Here is a 17,038-nt window from a genome sequence, read left to right as displayed (position 1 = left end):
TTTTATAGCGCCTTACTAGTCTTCTGATTTTTGTCACATTCACCCGTTCACACAGACATTCACACTGATGGCAGTGGACATCTACAGACCATCTAATCTAACCATTCACACCACATTCACACACCCATGCACAGCACGGGGAGCAATTCGGGGTTCAGCCCAAGGACACTTCGACATGTGGAGGTAGGGATCGAACCGCCGATCTCTCGAATGAGGGACGACCCACTGTCTAGAAAAACTCCAGGTTGTCGTGATTTGTGGTTATGCTGCTACTTTACTGGCCCACTTGAGATCAAATTGGGCTGTTGTGGCCCCTGAACTCCACAGGTCCCTTTTGCAGCAGCAGACGTTCAGACCTCCAGTTACGTAATCGATGACGCAACCACGCACGCAGGCCGGACCGGAAGTGTGTTGGATTCTCGAGCACTTCCTCCTGTTCTTCTTCGCCTCCTCGTCTTTTTCTTTGAATTAATCTCTAATAAACACATCGAGAGGTATAGAAAATATCAAATCATCGTTTCTGTTCACGGAACAACAACTTTCACCGACGGACCGTGCTGTCATGGCGGAGGGTCGGCGTCTTTAGGTACGTTAACACCGGACGGTGGTAGCATATGGATGCTGTACCGAGCAGTTCACGGACCAACCGTCAGCCGTTAGACGTTCATATATGGGTCACGGTGTTATTACTAAGGTGGGAGATATATTTACTGTGTTCTTGTTGTTGTTTATACTTCTGTTTTTTATTATTATGCAACAGTTCAGGGTTCGTACAGGTGCTTGGATTTTAACGTTGTTCATTTAAGGTTTAAAAAGTGCTTGAATTTTGGATAAAGTGCTTGAAAATGCTTGAAATTTTACCCGCTTTCACAATAAATAGCTATAAAATAGAAATTCAAGTTAGTTTCTGATCTTTCTAGTGTTATGAAACACAATTTTTAGTTGTTTAAAGCGTAATAACACATCTTATAACGTGATATTTATGTATGTCTTCATATAAATCTGTAATTTACCACAGCGGTGTACGAACCCTGAACAGTTCATCTTATATAACTGGGAAATAAGACAGTTACTACTACTCCGTCTTCTTCTTCTTCTTCTTCTTCTTCTTCTTCTTCTTCTTCTTCTTCTTCTCTTCTGTCTTCTTCTTCTTCTTCTCCTTCTTGTTATTCTTCTTCTTCTTCTCCATCTTCTTCTTCTCCGTCTTCATCTTCTCCGTCTTCTTCTTCTTCTTCGTCTTCCTCGTCTTCTTCTTCTCCGTCTTCGTCTTCTTCTTCTCTGTCTTCTCCATCTTCGTCTTCTCCTTCGTCTTCTTCTTCTTCTTCTTCTCTTTTGTCTTCTTCTTCTTCTCCTTCTTCTTCTCTTTCTTCTTCTTCTTCTCAGTCTTCTTCATCTTCTTCTTCTCTGTCTTCTTCTCCGTCTTCGTCTTCTCCTTCGTCTTCTCCTTCGTCTTCTTCTTCTTCTTCTCCTTCGTCTTCCTCGTCTTCTTCTTCTCTGTCTTCTTCTTCTCCATCTTCTTCTTCTCCTCCTCCTTCTTCTTCTTCTTCTCCTACCCCTTCTACTCCTTTTTTATTTTATCTTATTATAGCCTCGTATGTCCTGTCTCAAGTTATATCCTGATTTACAGGTTCTTTAAAACTATACTGAGTTAATAACACGGGTATTTGCATCACTTAATCCCACTATTGCCACTTTACCTTGTCTCTTATCTCCAAAAGCTCTTCTATAGTTTTATTTTAGTTCTCTTATTATTTATTTCTAATTCTTTCTCTATTTATCTGTATTTTATGGCGTTGTGCTGCTGTAACAACCGATATTTCCCCGCTGCGGATCAATAAAGGTTAATGTCATCTGTTAGGATATAGAGCAATACTATAAAGTACAGCGTGGTTGTTGTATCGGCTTTGTAGATTACAGTATTGATTTAATGTATTGATCCCTTTGGGAAATTACAGTGTTACAGCAGCAAATCAAGTCTCAAGACAAGTGTTATTTTAAAAAGCTACTTATTATAAACGATAACAAGAATAAAGTAAAAATGGTGAACATGCAGGATTATAATCATTGTTAATTAATCTCTCAAATGGATTTCTTGAACACGGGTTATTTATTCATTGTGGGGTAAAAAATAGTGTGAACAGTCCACCTCAGATTGTTGTTTTGTTCGACTAAACTCGAGTATATTCAGTCACGTTAGAGTCCAGGTGTCTCAAACTGATCCAGTAAAGGGCCGCTGTAAATGGACTTGTACTTATAAAGCGCCTTTCTAGTCTTCTGACTACTCAAGGTGCTTTCACAGTGTTTGTCACATTCACCCATTCACACAGACATTCACACTGATGGCAGCGGACATCTACAGACCATCTGATCTAACCATTCGCACCACATATACACACCCAGTCGCCCCTGTGGCTGCAGGTTTTCATTCCAACCAAGCAAAAACACACCTGACTCGACTTATTCAACCACCTGAATCGCCTTCACACAGTTGGATTTGTTGGATCACGCGTGTTCTTGCTTGGTGGGGATGAAAACTTACAGCCACAGATCAGTTTGAGACACCTGCGTTAGACCCAGAAAGTCAGAGAGGGGTGGGACCGATAAATGTTTTTAGTAAAGCACTGAATTCCTCCCTCTACAGGATCCCAATCAGACCGCATGCACCATGAGGTGACGACTGTGGCGTCCTGTTTTTTTGCTGACCGGGACATATGGCAAGGTAAGAAACGTCTTGAGCGGCCCTGTCGTCTGACGCTTCACGCTGTCACTTTTGCACATCACGGTATACGGAACTCTGCAACACTGTTTCTTCTGTGTTTCCTCCGCAGGATCACCTTTTCCTGCCTGCCGGCCTCCTGGTACTGCAGCGTGTCCCTGCTGTCTCTGGGCTGCGCTCCCAGGCAGAGACTGCTGCTGCTGCTCTTCATCACCTCGGCCCTCCTCCTCCTGGGAACCTACCAGAGGCAGCTGTGGGGTCCGCAGCGACGGCCCGGGTCCCGAGTCAACAAGTGAGTCGACAAGATACGCACGTTATGGGAGATGACATGAAAATGTCAGAATGAGCTTGAGAGCTCTGCACAAATGGGATCTTTAGGCCTTGTTGCGTTGGAGCTGAATTGCCATTTCTGTATAGATCACACATCAAAATACCCTCGTTTATAAGAAAACATTAAATGGTTCATGCATGTTGACCTCATGCTGTTTGGGAACATTTTCTAGCTCCCCAGGAAAATTCTCTGTGAACAGAACCAGCTGATGATCAGCCAGACACCTCAAAGTGACCTGAACTCACACTGTGAGAGTGACTGCAGGTGTTAGGGTTGGCTTAGTAACCAAGGACAGGTAGAGATACAGAGAGTCAAAGGCACTCTATCGTTTATGTCTCAGGGACGCCCACACAGAGACGCGTTTTCCTGTAACTGCACAACTTTGGTATGGTTTTGGCTTACCATCCGCATGCAGCCGGTGTTATCGGAGCCTGAAAACTGCATCTTTTGAAACTGGATCTCAAATTGGGAAGATTTGAAAACGCCCCCGCGGCGTTGTCGGCTGGACGGCAAAGCTGCATACTTTGTTAAACGATGCCGTCATCACCCCACCTCCGACTCTAACCCTGTGGCGTCACATAACATCAACAGTGCTGCTGCGAGAGGAGAGAGACGGACCCGTAGACTGTTTACTGAACTGGACTCTGAGCCACATGCATGGGACTGAATTCGGCCGACCACAGATTTCTCCCTTTTCCCTGATGCTCTGAATAAGTCGCTAAATTGGTCACTAGTCGCTTTTTATAAATAAAGTTCTAAGAAGGTGTGAAAAGTCTCTAAATCTAGCGATAAAGTGCTCGCCTGTGAGTGCTTTAGGACGGGGAAGGGGCTCCCAGCAGCACCCTCTGCTCAGTGAGGACACTAACTGCAGTGTGATCTGTGCATCAGAGTCCAGAATAGCACAAAAGTCTCCACTAAGACCAGAACCAGGGACACATTTGTCTCTAGGATGGAGGAGGATTTGGGAAGTTTTTGTTCTCCCCGTCTCCTCTTCTCCGTCGTTGGTGTATTTCTGTGGCAGTCACAGCGCCACATCCAGGCCTGGCATGAGTACTACAGCGTTTGGAGTCGGTTTCACTGGTTTCCTGTGGACGCAGATATTTCTTGAGTCGAGGCCGCGTGGACGGAAAACCTTTTAAGAACGAAGGAGAAAAAAAAAGGTTGTAGAAGGGAGGAGAGTGCTGTAGACACTTTGTCGGACATTTGTATGTTTGGATTCATCCAATGCCCCTCACAGAACGGTGAATTTCTGCGTCGGTGTAGTCCGTGGGAGGAAAACCTGTGCGACTTGCTGTTGCCCGGCATGAAGATAAAACCATTCATTCACTCCTACGCTTCTTTTATATAAACACTTTTTGCTCAGGGGTTTATTCTTCATCTCATAATGTTTTCTGTGTTCGTTCTCCTTTCAGGTACCTCTCCATCGCAGAGTCCATGGAGGCCACCGACGTCCTCAACGCCGCCCTGAATTATGGCATCGTGGTGGACTGCGGCAGCAGCGGTTCTCGGGTCTTCGTGTACTACTGGCCCCCCCACAACGGGAACCCTCACACCCTGCTGGACATCAGGCAGATGAGGGACCGCGACCGCAAACCAGTCGTCAAGAAGATCAAACCTGGTGAGGAGGAGGAGCTCAGTTCGTCACAGCAGTTCGGTTTTTGTCTTCTTGGCGTTGTTCTTTATGAAACTGTCAAGACTGTCAGTGCTTTCTTTTCTTTTTAAACATCTTGATGTAAAGTGTTGCTGTGTAAAAACCTGTGTGTGTCTGTCTGTGTGTCTGTGTGTCTGTGTGTCTGTGTGTCTGTCTGTCTGTGTGTGTCTGTCTGTCTGTCTGTCTGTCTGTCTGTCTGTCTGTCTGTCTGTCTGTCTGTCTGTCTGTCTGTCTGTCTGTCTGTCTGTCTGTCTGTCTGTCTGTCTGTCTGTCTGTCTGTCTGTCTGTGTGTGTGTGTGTGTGTGTGTGTGTGTGTGTGTGTGTGTGTGTGTGTGTGTGTGTGTGTGTGTGTGTGTGTGCGTGTGTGTCTGTGTGCGTCTGTGTGTGTCTGTGTGTCTCTGTGCGTCTGTGTGTGCGTGCGCGTGTGTGCGTGCGTGCGTGCGTGCGTGCGTGCGTGCGTTTCTACAGTCCTCCATGGGCAGCTGTAGTTTCTTTGTGCACTCTCCGGAAGGAAATGCAACAGATTTTTTGGAGGAAGCAGCAGCTCTCAGTCACTTCTCACATTTTATTTCAGTATGATAATCGTCTAACATCCAAACTCAAACCATAATTATATTTGCTGTGGGAACGCAGCAAAATTAGTGGTGACAAGGAGAGAAATTCTTCGGTAGATCTTTTTAAAAAATCCCTTTTTTCTCATCGTGTGACTTTAGAACGAGACGCAGACAGATACTCAGAATTCACCCGGTGTCGTTGAACATTTCGGTGCCAACACGAGGATCGTTACTTATCATTGTCTGCCCCTTTGGCTCACGGCCAGAACATAAAATGAAGGACAGAATGTGTGAAAGAGATAGAGACGGAGCAGTCCCAGGAAATAAGAGAGGAGTAAAGTAAACAAGACAAAACAGATGACTCTGTGTTTGAGGCTCTTCCTCGTACGGTGAACTTACTGGTTTCATCTTGAGTTTAGATCGTCAAGATTAGCGTTCCTGATTTCCTGATGACGTCACTTGAAGGCACTCCATCAGAGAGACACATTCAGCCCCATGTCTTATCTCAGTCCCAGCAGACAGATTAGATACGCTGGCTTTGGTCCAGGAGCAGCAGTTGGGCGACGTGGCACTTTGAACCCTGAGAGAGAAACAACCTTTACGGAGGATTTAAATTTAGATTCAAGAATCTAAACTTGTCTTTGATGACTCATTTAAACATTTGTTATTTTTCCTCAATCAGAACCAAACTGAGGCATGAACCTGTGTGATAGTTTTGGCCGATATTAAACATGCAACATGGAATTTTCTCTCAATCGCAACAGTAATAAAAGGAGTGGGAGTTATCGTCTTCACCACCATTACCGTCATTGCAGTCAGCTTGTCTCGGTTCAGGATTCCTTCAGTGTTCGTAGTTCAGGAGGTTTTTACTGCAAAGGTCTCTGAAAACAAATGGACCTGGTGATAAAAACAAAACAAGAAACAATCACTGAATTAAGCAGTTTCACATCAAAAATCAGTGTTTCTTCAGCGGTCAGAGGGCGTCCCTGAGGAGCTGCAAGCTGAGCCGACGCTTACGTTTGCTCAGCTTGTTTCTCTGATTACTTAAAAACCAGAACATTAAGGAGTTTTTTTTATTTTTTAATCTGGAACTGAACTCTACGAAAAGGTCTCCTCGTCTCCAGAACAAATGGGGGAAAAAACACAGAACACGTGAACATTTTTAACGTTTAACATTCGCGTTTCTCCGACGCTGTTGGTCTGTGAGCTGAGCTGCCGCTAACGATGATTATTATAATAAGAATTTAAAACCCAGACGCCCAATGACTGAATTCCGTCATCCAGTTAAAATAAAGAGTTAAAAAGTTTAACATTTAAAGTGTAATTCCGGCGCAAATTCCTCACATGGTCTTTTTCGGCACTTACATACATCACATAAGCCATCGCGACAGTTTTTTTTCGTGTAACGACTGTTAACGGAGAAACACGGGAGAGTCGCTAACAGCCGGTAGTGGCTAACACTGGTTAGCTCGGGGCAGTACGGTGAAGGCATTAAAACGTCTTTTTTAACCACTAATACTGCTCAAAATAACACCAAACCTCTGCAGTAGCATGAGAAGAGTCCCTACACAGAAAACAAAGCACCAACAACGTAGTAAGAGAACCCCGAGCTAATCAGTGTTAGCCACGTCCGGCTGCTAGCGAGTCTCGCGTATTTCTCCGTTAGTAGTTCATACACGAAAAATACTCTCGTGATGGCTTATTTGATGTAAGCACGTGCCGAATTATTGCTGGAATTACGATCTAAAAGGTATATCGTAAAAATGGGAATTAAAACTGGATAAAAAGTCAACTCATGAAGCTTCTGGCAGAGCAACAAGGCAAGTTATGACATCATTGACAGGCGCCCAAATGTAACGGACCCGTAAACAAACCGAAAGATTTCTCCCACCTGAACATTGTTGGAAACATTTGGGATAGTTGAAGTACACAATCCAACTAATTATAAAACATGAGTCTGGTTGTTTTGCCAGTGTTGGGCGTTACACTTGGCGTTCTATACCTGTCTGCATAATTAGCTGTGCTGTGAAAACAAATGTGATGAAAAAATGTCTTTTGCTGTCTCTCTCAGGTATCTCCACCCTGGCGAACACGCCGACGCAGGCCAGCGACTATCTCCACCCTCTCCTCAGCTTCGCCGCCGCTCACGTCCCCAAGAACAAGCACAAAGAGACGCCGCTCTACATCCTCTGTACCGCCGGCATGAGGCTGCTGCCGGAGAGGTAAGAACAGCGTAATCACTCTGCGCCTTTTCACATCACAGTCGTCTCTCTTTGTCCCTCTCTTCATGCTCTCATGCCCTCTCAGAGTGCTTTAGTTGTTTTCTGTAATACCCATTTTGATTTCCTCCTGGTGCATTTAAGGAAGCTGGCATTCATTTTGTTTTTTATCCTAGTTTAGGCCCTATTTTGTTTTTAATGTTATATTTCTTGCTTCTCTGTCTGTAGCCAGCAGGCGGACATCTTGGAGGACCTGGTCACCGATGTTCCTCTGGAATTCGACTTCCTGTTTTCCAGCTCCCACGCTGAGGTCATCTCTGGGAAACAAGAGGGTGAGATTATTGCTTAGCGTCAACTGGTTTGAGCGCGTGTTTACTGAATAAAGAAAACACAAAATTCACTATGGTAGGATCTCTAACTGCTCCCTGCATGTGCTTTGTGTCTCTGTTCGTCCTGGTTGTTGTGACGTGTTCCTGCTGCCTCTCCACCCTGAAGGAGTGTACGCTTGGATTGGCATTAACTTCGTCTTGGGCCGCTTTGATCACGCTGACGAGGGTGAGTGTGAAGGTGTTAACAAGACGTATCTGACACTAATCAGTCAACCGATCAAATCAGAACTTTATTTCTGTAGCACTTTTCATGCACAGCAAAGCTCTCAGGGCGGCTGTATTAAAATAAATGTTAACAGAGTAAAATAAATGATGCTAGGTGCAAAATAGAACATATGATCAATAAATACAAGTTAATATACAAATAAAAAGTATATAGCAGGAATGAAGAAGATTAAGAGACTAATAGATGGGGCGGCAGTAGCTCAGTCCATAGGTGACTTGGCTGGGAACTGAAGGGTCGCCAGTTCGAGTCCCTGTTTGGACCATGAATGGAGCGTGGACTGGTGGCTGGAGAGGTGCCAGTTCATCTCCTGGGCACTGCCGAGGTGCTGTTGAGCAAGGCACCAAACTGCACCCACCTGCTCGGGGCGCCGGTCACTGGCAGCCCCCTCGCTCTAACATCTCTCCATTAATTGCATGTATATAGGTCCTGTCTGTGCATGTGTGTGTATTTCGGGCCTGTGTGTGTGTAACATGAATAACAATAACAGAGTGAAAAAATCAAATTTCCCCGTTGCGGGATAAATAAAGTAATTCTTCTTCTTCTTCTTCTTCTTCTTAAAACAATAATAAGATTGGGGAAACAAGTAAAAGGATATATAATAAAATTAAAAGTCATCTGGGGACACGGAAATGAAGGGCTGTGTGTCATCAGCGTAACTATGGAAACCTACACTGTGTCCCTGAATGACGTTCCCATATATAGATTAAAAAAGTGTGGGACCTAAAATTGAACCTTGGGGAACACCACAATTTAGCGGCCATTTTTCCGTGTACTAAAAATTCCCCATCGTTACGATAAGATAAGACTAATGAACAAAATAACATAATACCAGAATTGCTTTATGTTTCTCAGAGGACGCCACGGTTGAGGTGACGACAGGCTCTCAGACCCAGCAGCCAATCAGCAGGCGGCGCACAGTGGGCATCATGGATATGGGTGGAGCTTCACTGCAGATCGCCTACGAGGTGCCCAGCGCCATCACCTTCAGCTCGCCACAGGAAGTAAGGAGGAGAGAGTTACGGAGCAGAGTTGCAACTAATGTTCATTTTCATTCATCTGCAGTATCTGATTATTGTTTTACAGGGTTCGTACACGTGTAACGTTGTGTGTTCAAGGTTTGAGAAGTGCATGAATTTTGGATAAAGGACGTAAAAATGCTTGAAACTGTATCCGTATTTCTTTCATGACAAATATCTATAGAACAGAAAATAATTTAATTTCTTATCCTTGTGGCATTAGGAAACATTTTTAGTTGTTTCTAACAAAATACGATTTATTTTAACGGGATTTTAATGGGAAAAATAAAGGTGGAATAATAGTTTTAATATCTGTATGTATTTGTAGAAATGTGTAATTTACCACAACTGTAAAGTGCTGGAAAGGCTTGAAAATGGACCTGAAAGTGCTGAAAAGTGCTTGAATTTGACCTTGAAAAGGTTTAAAAACCCTGTGAGCAGTTTGGTCTATACAAAGTAATTAATTAATGCCTTGTTTTTGTGCAAAGATTTCCAAAACAGCATAAAATACTTTGTTTACTTTAATATAAGACTAAAAAAAGCAGCAAATTCTCACATTTCAGTGCTTGAAACCTTTGAATATTTGGCTTTTTTTGCTTGAAAATTGATTTATTGTTTAAAAGTGAGACAAGTGTCCAGTCCAAACATTTCAGGAATAATGTTATTGTGTGTGTGTAAATGATGAAAAATGATAAAATGCACAATTTAGGATCATTCAGAAAAGGATTTTTGTTCATTAAGAATGACGGAAAATCAAGTTTGCTGGATTTGTAACTCTGCGTTTGGTTTTATGTTTGTTTAAAGGATTTAAAAGCGTTTTGTTTCCCTTCTGTCCTTGTTTGTTTATCAAGCTCTTCATGTTTGTTGTGTTTCTGTTTATGTGTATACGTGTGTATGTGTGTATTTATGTGTGTAGACCACAGGTGGAATAGCCAATGCTTATGCTAGCGCTAATGCTAACAACAACAACAAAAACCTTTTAAACAACCATTAATCAACTGTTAAAGCAGCTGCACATTAATGGACTAACTTCTATTAGAAAATGAAAAATTGTTTATGTTGAGCCCTGGTTTCGGTCTAAACAGCTGATGTGTAACGTCTCCGTGTGTTTCTGCAGGAGGAGGCGGGGAAGAGCGTCCTGGCCGAGTTTAATCTGGGCTGTGACGTGGAGCACACGCAACATGTTTACAGGGTCTACGTCACCACGTTCCTCGGCTTCGGAGGAAACATGGCGAGGCAGCGCTACGAGGACCAGCTGGTCAACAACACGCTGGCCAAGAACAGGTCCCTTATTATTATTATTATTATTATTATTAGTCTGTTATATTCACCTTGCGTATATTACAGCTGCTTCCATCTCCTCTGATGCCATTTGTATCATTAGTCAAAGTCCACATTACATTTCTCACGTCTCCAGTATTTAAAGAAGCATCTTTTTCACACCTGAACCCTTCAGCTGTGTCTTCTCTGTGAAGACGCCATAAAGCACAAAGCATATTTCCTGTGAAGTCCGACCAGATGGTGCTTAATGTCAAACATAGTTGGCAAGCCTCTCAGTGCTGGCAGTCTGTTGTTTATGGTAATGACACTAATATCTCCTCATGAATATGGTGATCGGGGGGGATTTCTGTGTTTTTCAGTCTGAACCTTCTTTCCTTTTTTTATTTGTGTTTAAGTGACTAATGAGAAAACCTTTTTTTTAATGGTCCAGTATTGAGCGAGAGTGCAAACCGGGCTCAGACTTTACTTTGCGATGACCTCAAAGGTTTTTAAATCATTTTTCTGGGCTTGAGGAAAGTTTTACAATAACAAAAACTCCATGGGTTAAAGTCGCACTCGGCATCATTTCTTTGATCGTATTCACTGCCACATGGCCCTTTACCGGATCAGTTTGACACCCCTGACCTAGAGCTTGTTTGTTTGTTTTGCAAAAATCCACAGCGCCCATATCATCCTGTCCATTCAGCACAGAGCTTGTGCAGACCCCCCCCCCCCCCCCCCATGCATTTTACAATATCACAGACAAACACCTCAAACTAGGCATACGCTACATGATGTTAGCAGTTGCTATCTATGAGTAAGTTAGCCAGCCTACCTCGGTGCAGCGTGTACTCCATGGTGTTTATCGATGAGAGAAGACACGGGCGCGTTCACAGGAATCTTGTGCACGCCCACTGACGAGCACTCGATGGAAGGGAGCGGTGGAGCTCTGTGGTAGAGGGGGAGGGGCGTGAGAGTTGTAAACATTCAAAGTAAACTCCATCTGCCAGACGTGCCGACTGCAGCTTTACAAATTCACAATAGAAAGAGTCATAATGAAGCTTGTTTGCAGTTGGAGGTGTCCTGCCGACAGTTTTACAGACGTCTCTTTTACAGTGGTGGTCTATGGAGAAAATGCGTTTTTGGGGCGCAGGGGGGATTTTCCGTTGCATTACCGCGAGTGGCCACTGGAGACAATTGGCTGCAATAGGGGCTGAGCATCCAGGTCTAAAAATACGTCCATGGACAGGACAGGCTGAAGCTTTTTAGTTGTGCTATAAATGCTTCCTAACACTCTGGATACACTGCACCATGCAGACCAAAGGGACACTACTCTGGATACACTGCACCATGCAGACCAACGGGACACTACTGAACCCGTCAGCTCTTTCAGTGGACGTACATTGATGATCCTTATCGCAGCCTGGTTCATGGCTGCAATTTAACTGAACAGCGCAATAAAGATCATCAATGCACTCTTCCTTCCTAGTGCACCTTTTTAAATGTAAACGTCTTTTCATGTTCCAGGTTTCTCACCGCACAGACGGGTCTGAGTGAGGACAAACCGTACATGGACCCCTGTCTGCCCGTCAGCCTGTCGGACACAGTGGTGAGGGACAACCGCACGTTGTACCTGAGGGGTCAGGGGGACTGGGCTCGGTGTCAAGAGGCCGTGCGACCCTTCCTGGGCCTCCACAACGGCACCATGTCACCACGTGGCGTCTACCAGGTACCAACGATAGACGAAGAGCACACGAAGGAACACAGACTGTAAAATGACATGATTTTTCTTTTTAGTTAGTAAATGTATTTCCTTTATTTGATATAACTTTGAATGTTTCTGGGTCCTTTTTCAGGCTCCCATCAACTTCAGCAACAGCGAGTTCTACGGCTTCTCAGAGTTTTTTTACTGTATGGAGGACGTGCTGAGGCTGGGAGGACAGTATGACAGTCACAAGTACTCCAGAGCTGCCATGGTAACCACACACACACACACACACACACACACACACACACACACAGACACACACACACACACACACCCTCACTCCCTGGAGTATTTTCATGAGTAACTTGGTTGAAAAAGTAGCATTTGACTCTTTTTTACCTCGAAGCCAACTGTCAAAAAAAATGGAGTTTGTTTTGTTTTTTCTGCAGGACTACTGCTCCACCAAGTGGTCGACACTGAAACAGCGTCTGGACAACAAACTTTTCTCTCAGCAGGCCGACGTCAGCCGGCTCAAGTAAGTCCATCGGTCTTCTCCAACTGTATGAACGAAGCACCTCTTTGATTGCGTCTTCCGTTCAGTCACTGTCAGACTCGTTTGACGCCTGCACTGCCAGCAGGAAAGGAGAGCAGCAGCGGTTTGGACCTGCACATATAGACACGTCCATTATCACCTACAGGCAAAGAAAGCTTTGTTTAAATAGCTGCTGTTTTTGTGTATTCATGTGATTTAGGCATGGATGCATTACTGAACAGGCCCAGTAGGCCCATACGGCCAGGGGCCCTGACTCATAAAACGTTGCTGAAAAAACCCCACAAAAGAGATGAGAGATGCTAAAAGTCTACACAAAACGACCACATAGAAACAAAAAATGACGACAAAGACACACAAAATGATTGAAAATAGATGTAAAATGACCACAGAGGAACAAAACGATAACATAGAAAAGTAAAATGACTAAAAACAGATGCTAAACCACCACAAAAAGATGCAAAATGACTAAAAATAGACGCAAAACATTTACAAAGGCATACAAAACAACTATAAATGGACGTAAAATGACCACAAGGAGACCCAGACAGAGTTGGGGGCCTCTCACATGTCTGTGCCCAGGGGCCCATCGGCTCAGAATATACTTGTGTCACCTGTCAGCAAAAGAAAAACAGGTATTAACAAGCTAGTGGCTGCAAAACACAGATGATTTGATAATTTTCTGAATGAATTTATAATTTCTATAATTTCCCACGTCCAGCTGGGAGGAGGCCTCGGGGAAGACCCAGGACCAGGTGGAGAGATTAGATCTCCACACTGGCCTGGGAACGCCTCAGGATCCCCCAGTTAGAGCTGGTTAATGTGGCCCGGGAAAGGGAAGTTTGGGGTCCCCTGCTAAAGCTGCTGCCCCCGAGACCCGACCCTGGATAAGAGACTGAAGATGAGAGATGAATTTATAATTTCTCATCAATAAAGGCTCAGCAGTAACTTCAGCAGGGACTTTGATGATTTTTAAACAGCTAACACTTGGGCCTGACAACTGAGCCCAAGTGTTTATTTTCTGGAGGAACAGTTGAAGCCAACTGTCCAACTAACGGCCAACAGCTATGAAATGTAACATATCAGAAACACCCAAGTGTATTTAGCACCAAAGACAGAACTGAGTCAAAGTTACCACCTCCTCGTTCACGACTAGTTCCCAGTATTCATTAGTAATTAGTATTTATAGTGCCAAATCATTACAAACGTTATCTCAGGACACTTTACAGAGTAGGTAAAGACCACACTCTATGACTTATTTATGATTTACAGAGACCCAACAATTCCCCCGTAGAGTACGGTGGCGTTGAAAACCTTCACTATAACAGACAGGAACGTCAGACAGACCCAGCTCTGTGGAGGACGCACATCTGTCTGCACCGGAGAGAGGAAGAGAAGGAGAGAGAGAGAGAGACGGATGTAAATTTGCTCTAGTTAATATTTTAAACATTTATGCCGGTTTAAAAGGCTAAATATAAAAGCACACATACACACACTCAAATTTTCAGCTGCAACACTCAGTCTGCAGGTGGATAATGTCACAGTTGCAGAAGTTGTGTCTCTTCTTGCCTGTAGGTGGAGCAGGTTGGGCTGAAACAGTTTTAGTGCAGCTGTGCAACCAGCTGACAGTCACTGATGATCTGCAGACATCTACAGAACACACACCTGGTGACACACACACACACACACACACCCTCCCCCTCTGACACGTCGCTCTGCTCTCGTTAACCCAGGTATCAGTGCTTCAAATCGGCCTGGATGTACGAGGTGTTGCACTCCGGCTTCCGTTTCCCCTCCACGTACCCGAGCCTGAAAACGGCTCAGCTGGTTTACGACAAGGAGGTCCAGTGGACTCTGGGAGCCATCCTGTTTAAAACCCGCTTCCTGCCTCTCAGGTAACTCCATCATTTACAGTGCACACACTCATACGGAGCAGCGACACATAACAATGTGAGCGCAGTAGCCGGTGTGTCCTTTTGACCTCCAGGAAGTGAACCACGACATGCAAACTGTCAGGATGTGCAAAAGTTCACGCTACAGATGACACCACACAGATGATTTTGGTTTTTATGTCAAAGGACACATGCAGAACGCTGTGACTGCCGTTGTGTTCATCAGTAAGGATCACACGCGCTCTAATCTGTATGAAACATGTGCCGGCGCGTCTGTTCACGTCGTCTGCCACCCCTCCTGTCGTCTCCAGGGACCTGCAGCAGGAAACGCTGCGGCAGAGCCACCCCAGCTGGCTGCGCTCCTCCTTCGTCTACAACCACCACCTGTTCTCGCTCTGCATCCTGGTGGTGGTGCTGGCCATCCTGCTCTACATCCTGCGCCTGCGGAGGATCCACCAGCGGGAGCAGCGGCAGGCCGACGCCCTGAACCTCCTCTGGGTGGAAGAGGGAGAGGCCCTCCTCCCCTGAGAAATACGTCGGTCACGGGAGGTTTCCGACCGCTAACCTGCAGGGCCCCAAAACTGAACAGTGTGAGCGCAGAGGACTCACCAGCTAAGGGTGCGACTTTGCTAATCAGGATATTTGGGGAGATTTTATTGTGGGTAAAACAGTTTAATGAGCCTGGAAATCAAAGTGTTCTGTATATTTGGTTTTAATCGTGCAGCTTTAAACACGGAGTCCGTCTTAATCTGGAGAGACATTCGTCCCGATGACGTAACGACCCCCAACGACTTTGCTGATACTTGATCGACTTAAGTCCGACACATTTCAGTTCATGACAGAACAAATCTAGTTTGCAGCTGTACTTTAAAGTTTAAGGTTAAAGTGTAGTTCCAGCACGAAATCATACATCAAATAAGCAATCCAGACAGTTTTTTTCATGTTTGAACTTTTAACAGAGAGATTTGAGAGAGTCGCTAACTGTCGGACGTGGCTAACACTTATTAGCTCGGGGCAGCACGGTGAAGTCATTAAAACGTCTTTTTTAACCACTAATGCTGCTGAAAATAACACCATACCTCTGCAGTAGCATAAGTATCCCTACTCATTGACCTAAGCATCAAAAACGAGAAAAGAGTGTCTTGAAAGACTTACCAACTGGCCCAGGTACCAGCTCCTCTCATAGTAAAGTCCATTCAAGCCGATTACCAAATGCAATCCAATAGGAATCGTAATTACACTTGAACACAGCAGACAGACATTTGTGGGACTGCAGAGGTGGTCACTTGCGGATGATAAAAACACAGTGTACCGACAGTAAAACTCTATTTAACTGTATAACTTGGTTTAATTGGATGTTAAACGCCTTTTTCCAAGTGGAAAACCGGATTTAACGACAGACGCTCTGATACGACGTGAACGTGGAATAACATGCTAAATATTAGCTTGTGATCATGCTAGCTGCACCCGTGTTTAAAATGCTAAACAGGATCCTGCTAACGTTAGCTGATACGCCAAGAGTTAGCGGGGCCGTAACAGCGACGTACCTTTCAGCATGTTAGCATGCTAATGTTAGCTAATGTTAGTTAATTAAAGGTCGAATATGTAGAATCTTTATTAAAAGCTATATTTAAAGACAATGATACACCCACTGGGCATTTTGAGGGGTACAGAATCTGAGAAAGTCTGAATTAATATTTACGTTTTTTTTGACGGGTTTGACAAAGACTTTCTGTCACGTTCTGTTTACATTGTAGCAGCCAATAGCGTTGGGCGTTGCTGGTTGCCAGGGTTGTCTGTTGTTGCTACAGAAACAAGGAATCACTTTGAGTTGAGAGCTACCTAATCGATTACACACCACTCCAAGACTGGCTTACGGTAAATACTGTTGTAAAATGAATTGATAAGTCCAAATGAGTCGTTACCCTGTATGATTCATCACTTGACATGGTGCAGGCCGATCGCGTAACACACTGGCATCAAACCTGGCAACCCGACTGCTGGAATTATTTTTTGTTGTTGCGACTACGATCTTGAGAGACTAGATGGCGCTGTTCTGATCATCTTTAAGCTGAAGCTACAGCTGAATTGAAGACAGTCTAGCTGAGACTGAGGAGCCAAGTCTGCTGTAGAGCTGAGCCTGACATGGAGCTTTGATTCTCTGCCCAACCCGACTGTAATTTCGTAAGTTCGCGCAACTTTTATTTTATTTATTTTTTTAAGTCGCCGTTCAAGTTTGGACAGAAACTCTGCGTTCTCGTGAAGGGTCGGACCGGATCATTTTGGGCCTGATCACAGCTCCGGCCTGAAATGAGCCAACATGGCCGCTGTACAGCTGGGAAGTCAGCACATCCGAGCTCCCCGTTGGAAGTTTCCGGACCTTAAAATCCAACGTGGTTGCTCCCAGCATCAGCAACAGTGAAAGCTGTAGGAATACAAAGTTTTTTATTATTATCATGTGTCCGTCGTACACACAGTGCTACACATCTTCAAACTGTGGTCAGGTTGCTCCGGTGTTTGTACGTG

At 44.5% G+C, this 17,038-nt stretch overlaps 1 protein-coding gene across 2 annotated transcripts; it reads left to right on the top strand.

Annotated features, from left to right (window-relative positions):
* The first annotated feature begins 453 nt into the window (after positions 1 to 453).
* LOC310953538 (ectonucleoside triphosphate diphosphohydrolase 7-like) lies at positions 454 to 15,894 on the top strand. Of its 2 annotated transcripts, none has more exons than XM_083922602.1 (14): positions 454 to 586; positions 2,642 to 2,719; positions 2,829 to 3,008; positions 4,460 to 4,665; positions 7,324 to 7,474; positions 7,700 to 7,803; positions 7,967 to 8,026; positions 8,939 to 9,087; positions 10,220 to 10,386; positions 11,890 to 12,091; positions 12,219 to 12,338; positions 12,520 to 12,605; positions 14,354 to 14,515; positions 14,824 to 15,894. In XM_083922602.1, the coding sequence occupies exons 2-14, from the start codon at positions 2,712 to 2,714 to the stop codon at positions 15,038 to 15,040; spliced, it is 1,812 nt and encodes a 603-aa protein (XP_083778728.1). In that variant the 5' UTR covers positions 454 to 586; positions 2,642 to 2,711; the 3' UTR covers positions 15,041 to 15,894. The 2 variants fall into 2 exon arrangements, with proteins under 2 accessions (XP_083778728.1, XP_083778729.1); XM_083922603.1 differs by having other exon boundaries at positions 573 to 694.
* The last annotated feature ends 1,144 nt before the right edge of the window (positions 15,895 to 17,038 follow it).

The sequence above is a fragment of the Echiichthys vipera genome (assembly GCF_963691815.1).
Source record: "Echiichthys vipera genome assembly, chromosome: 2".
Lineage (NCBI taxonomy): Eukaryota > Metazoa > Chordata > Actinopteri > Perciformes > Trachinidae > Echiichthys > Echiichthys vipera.
The sequence above is the reverse complement of the archived record's forward strand: the minus strand, read 5'-3'. Positions and strand labels throughout refer to the sequence as shown.

Bases quoted from the DNA above. Each gene is read 5' to 3' on its own strand.
- LOC310953538 (XM_083922602.1), top strand. The intron at 10,387-11,889 runs GTCCCTTATTAT...TTCATGTTCCAG, and splicing joins AACACGCTGGCCAAGAACAG to GTTTCTCACCGCACAGACGG. The intron at 12,606-14,353 runs GTAAGTCCATCG...TCGTTAACCCAG, and splicing joins GCCGACGTCAGCCGGCTCAA to GTATCAGTGCTTCAAATCGG.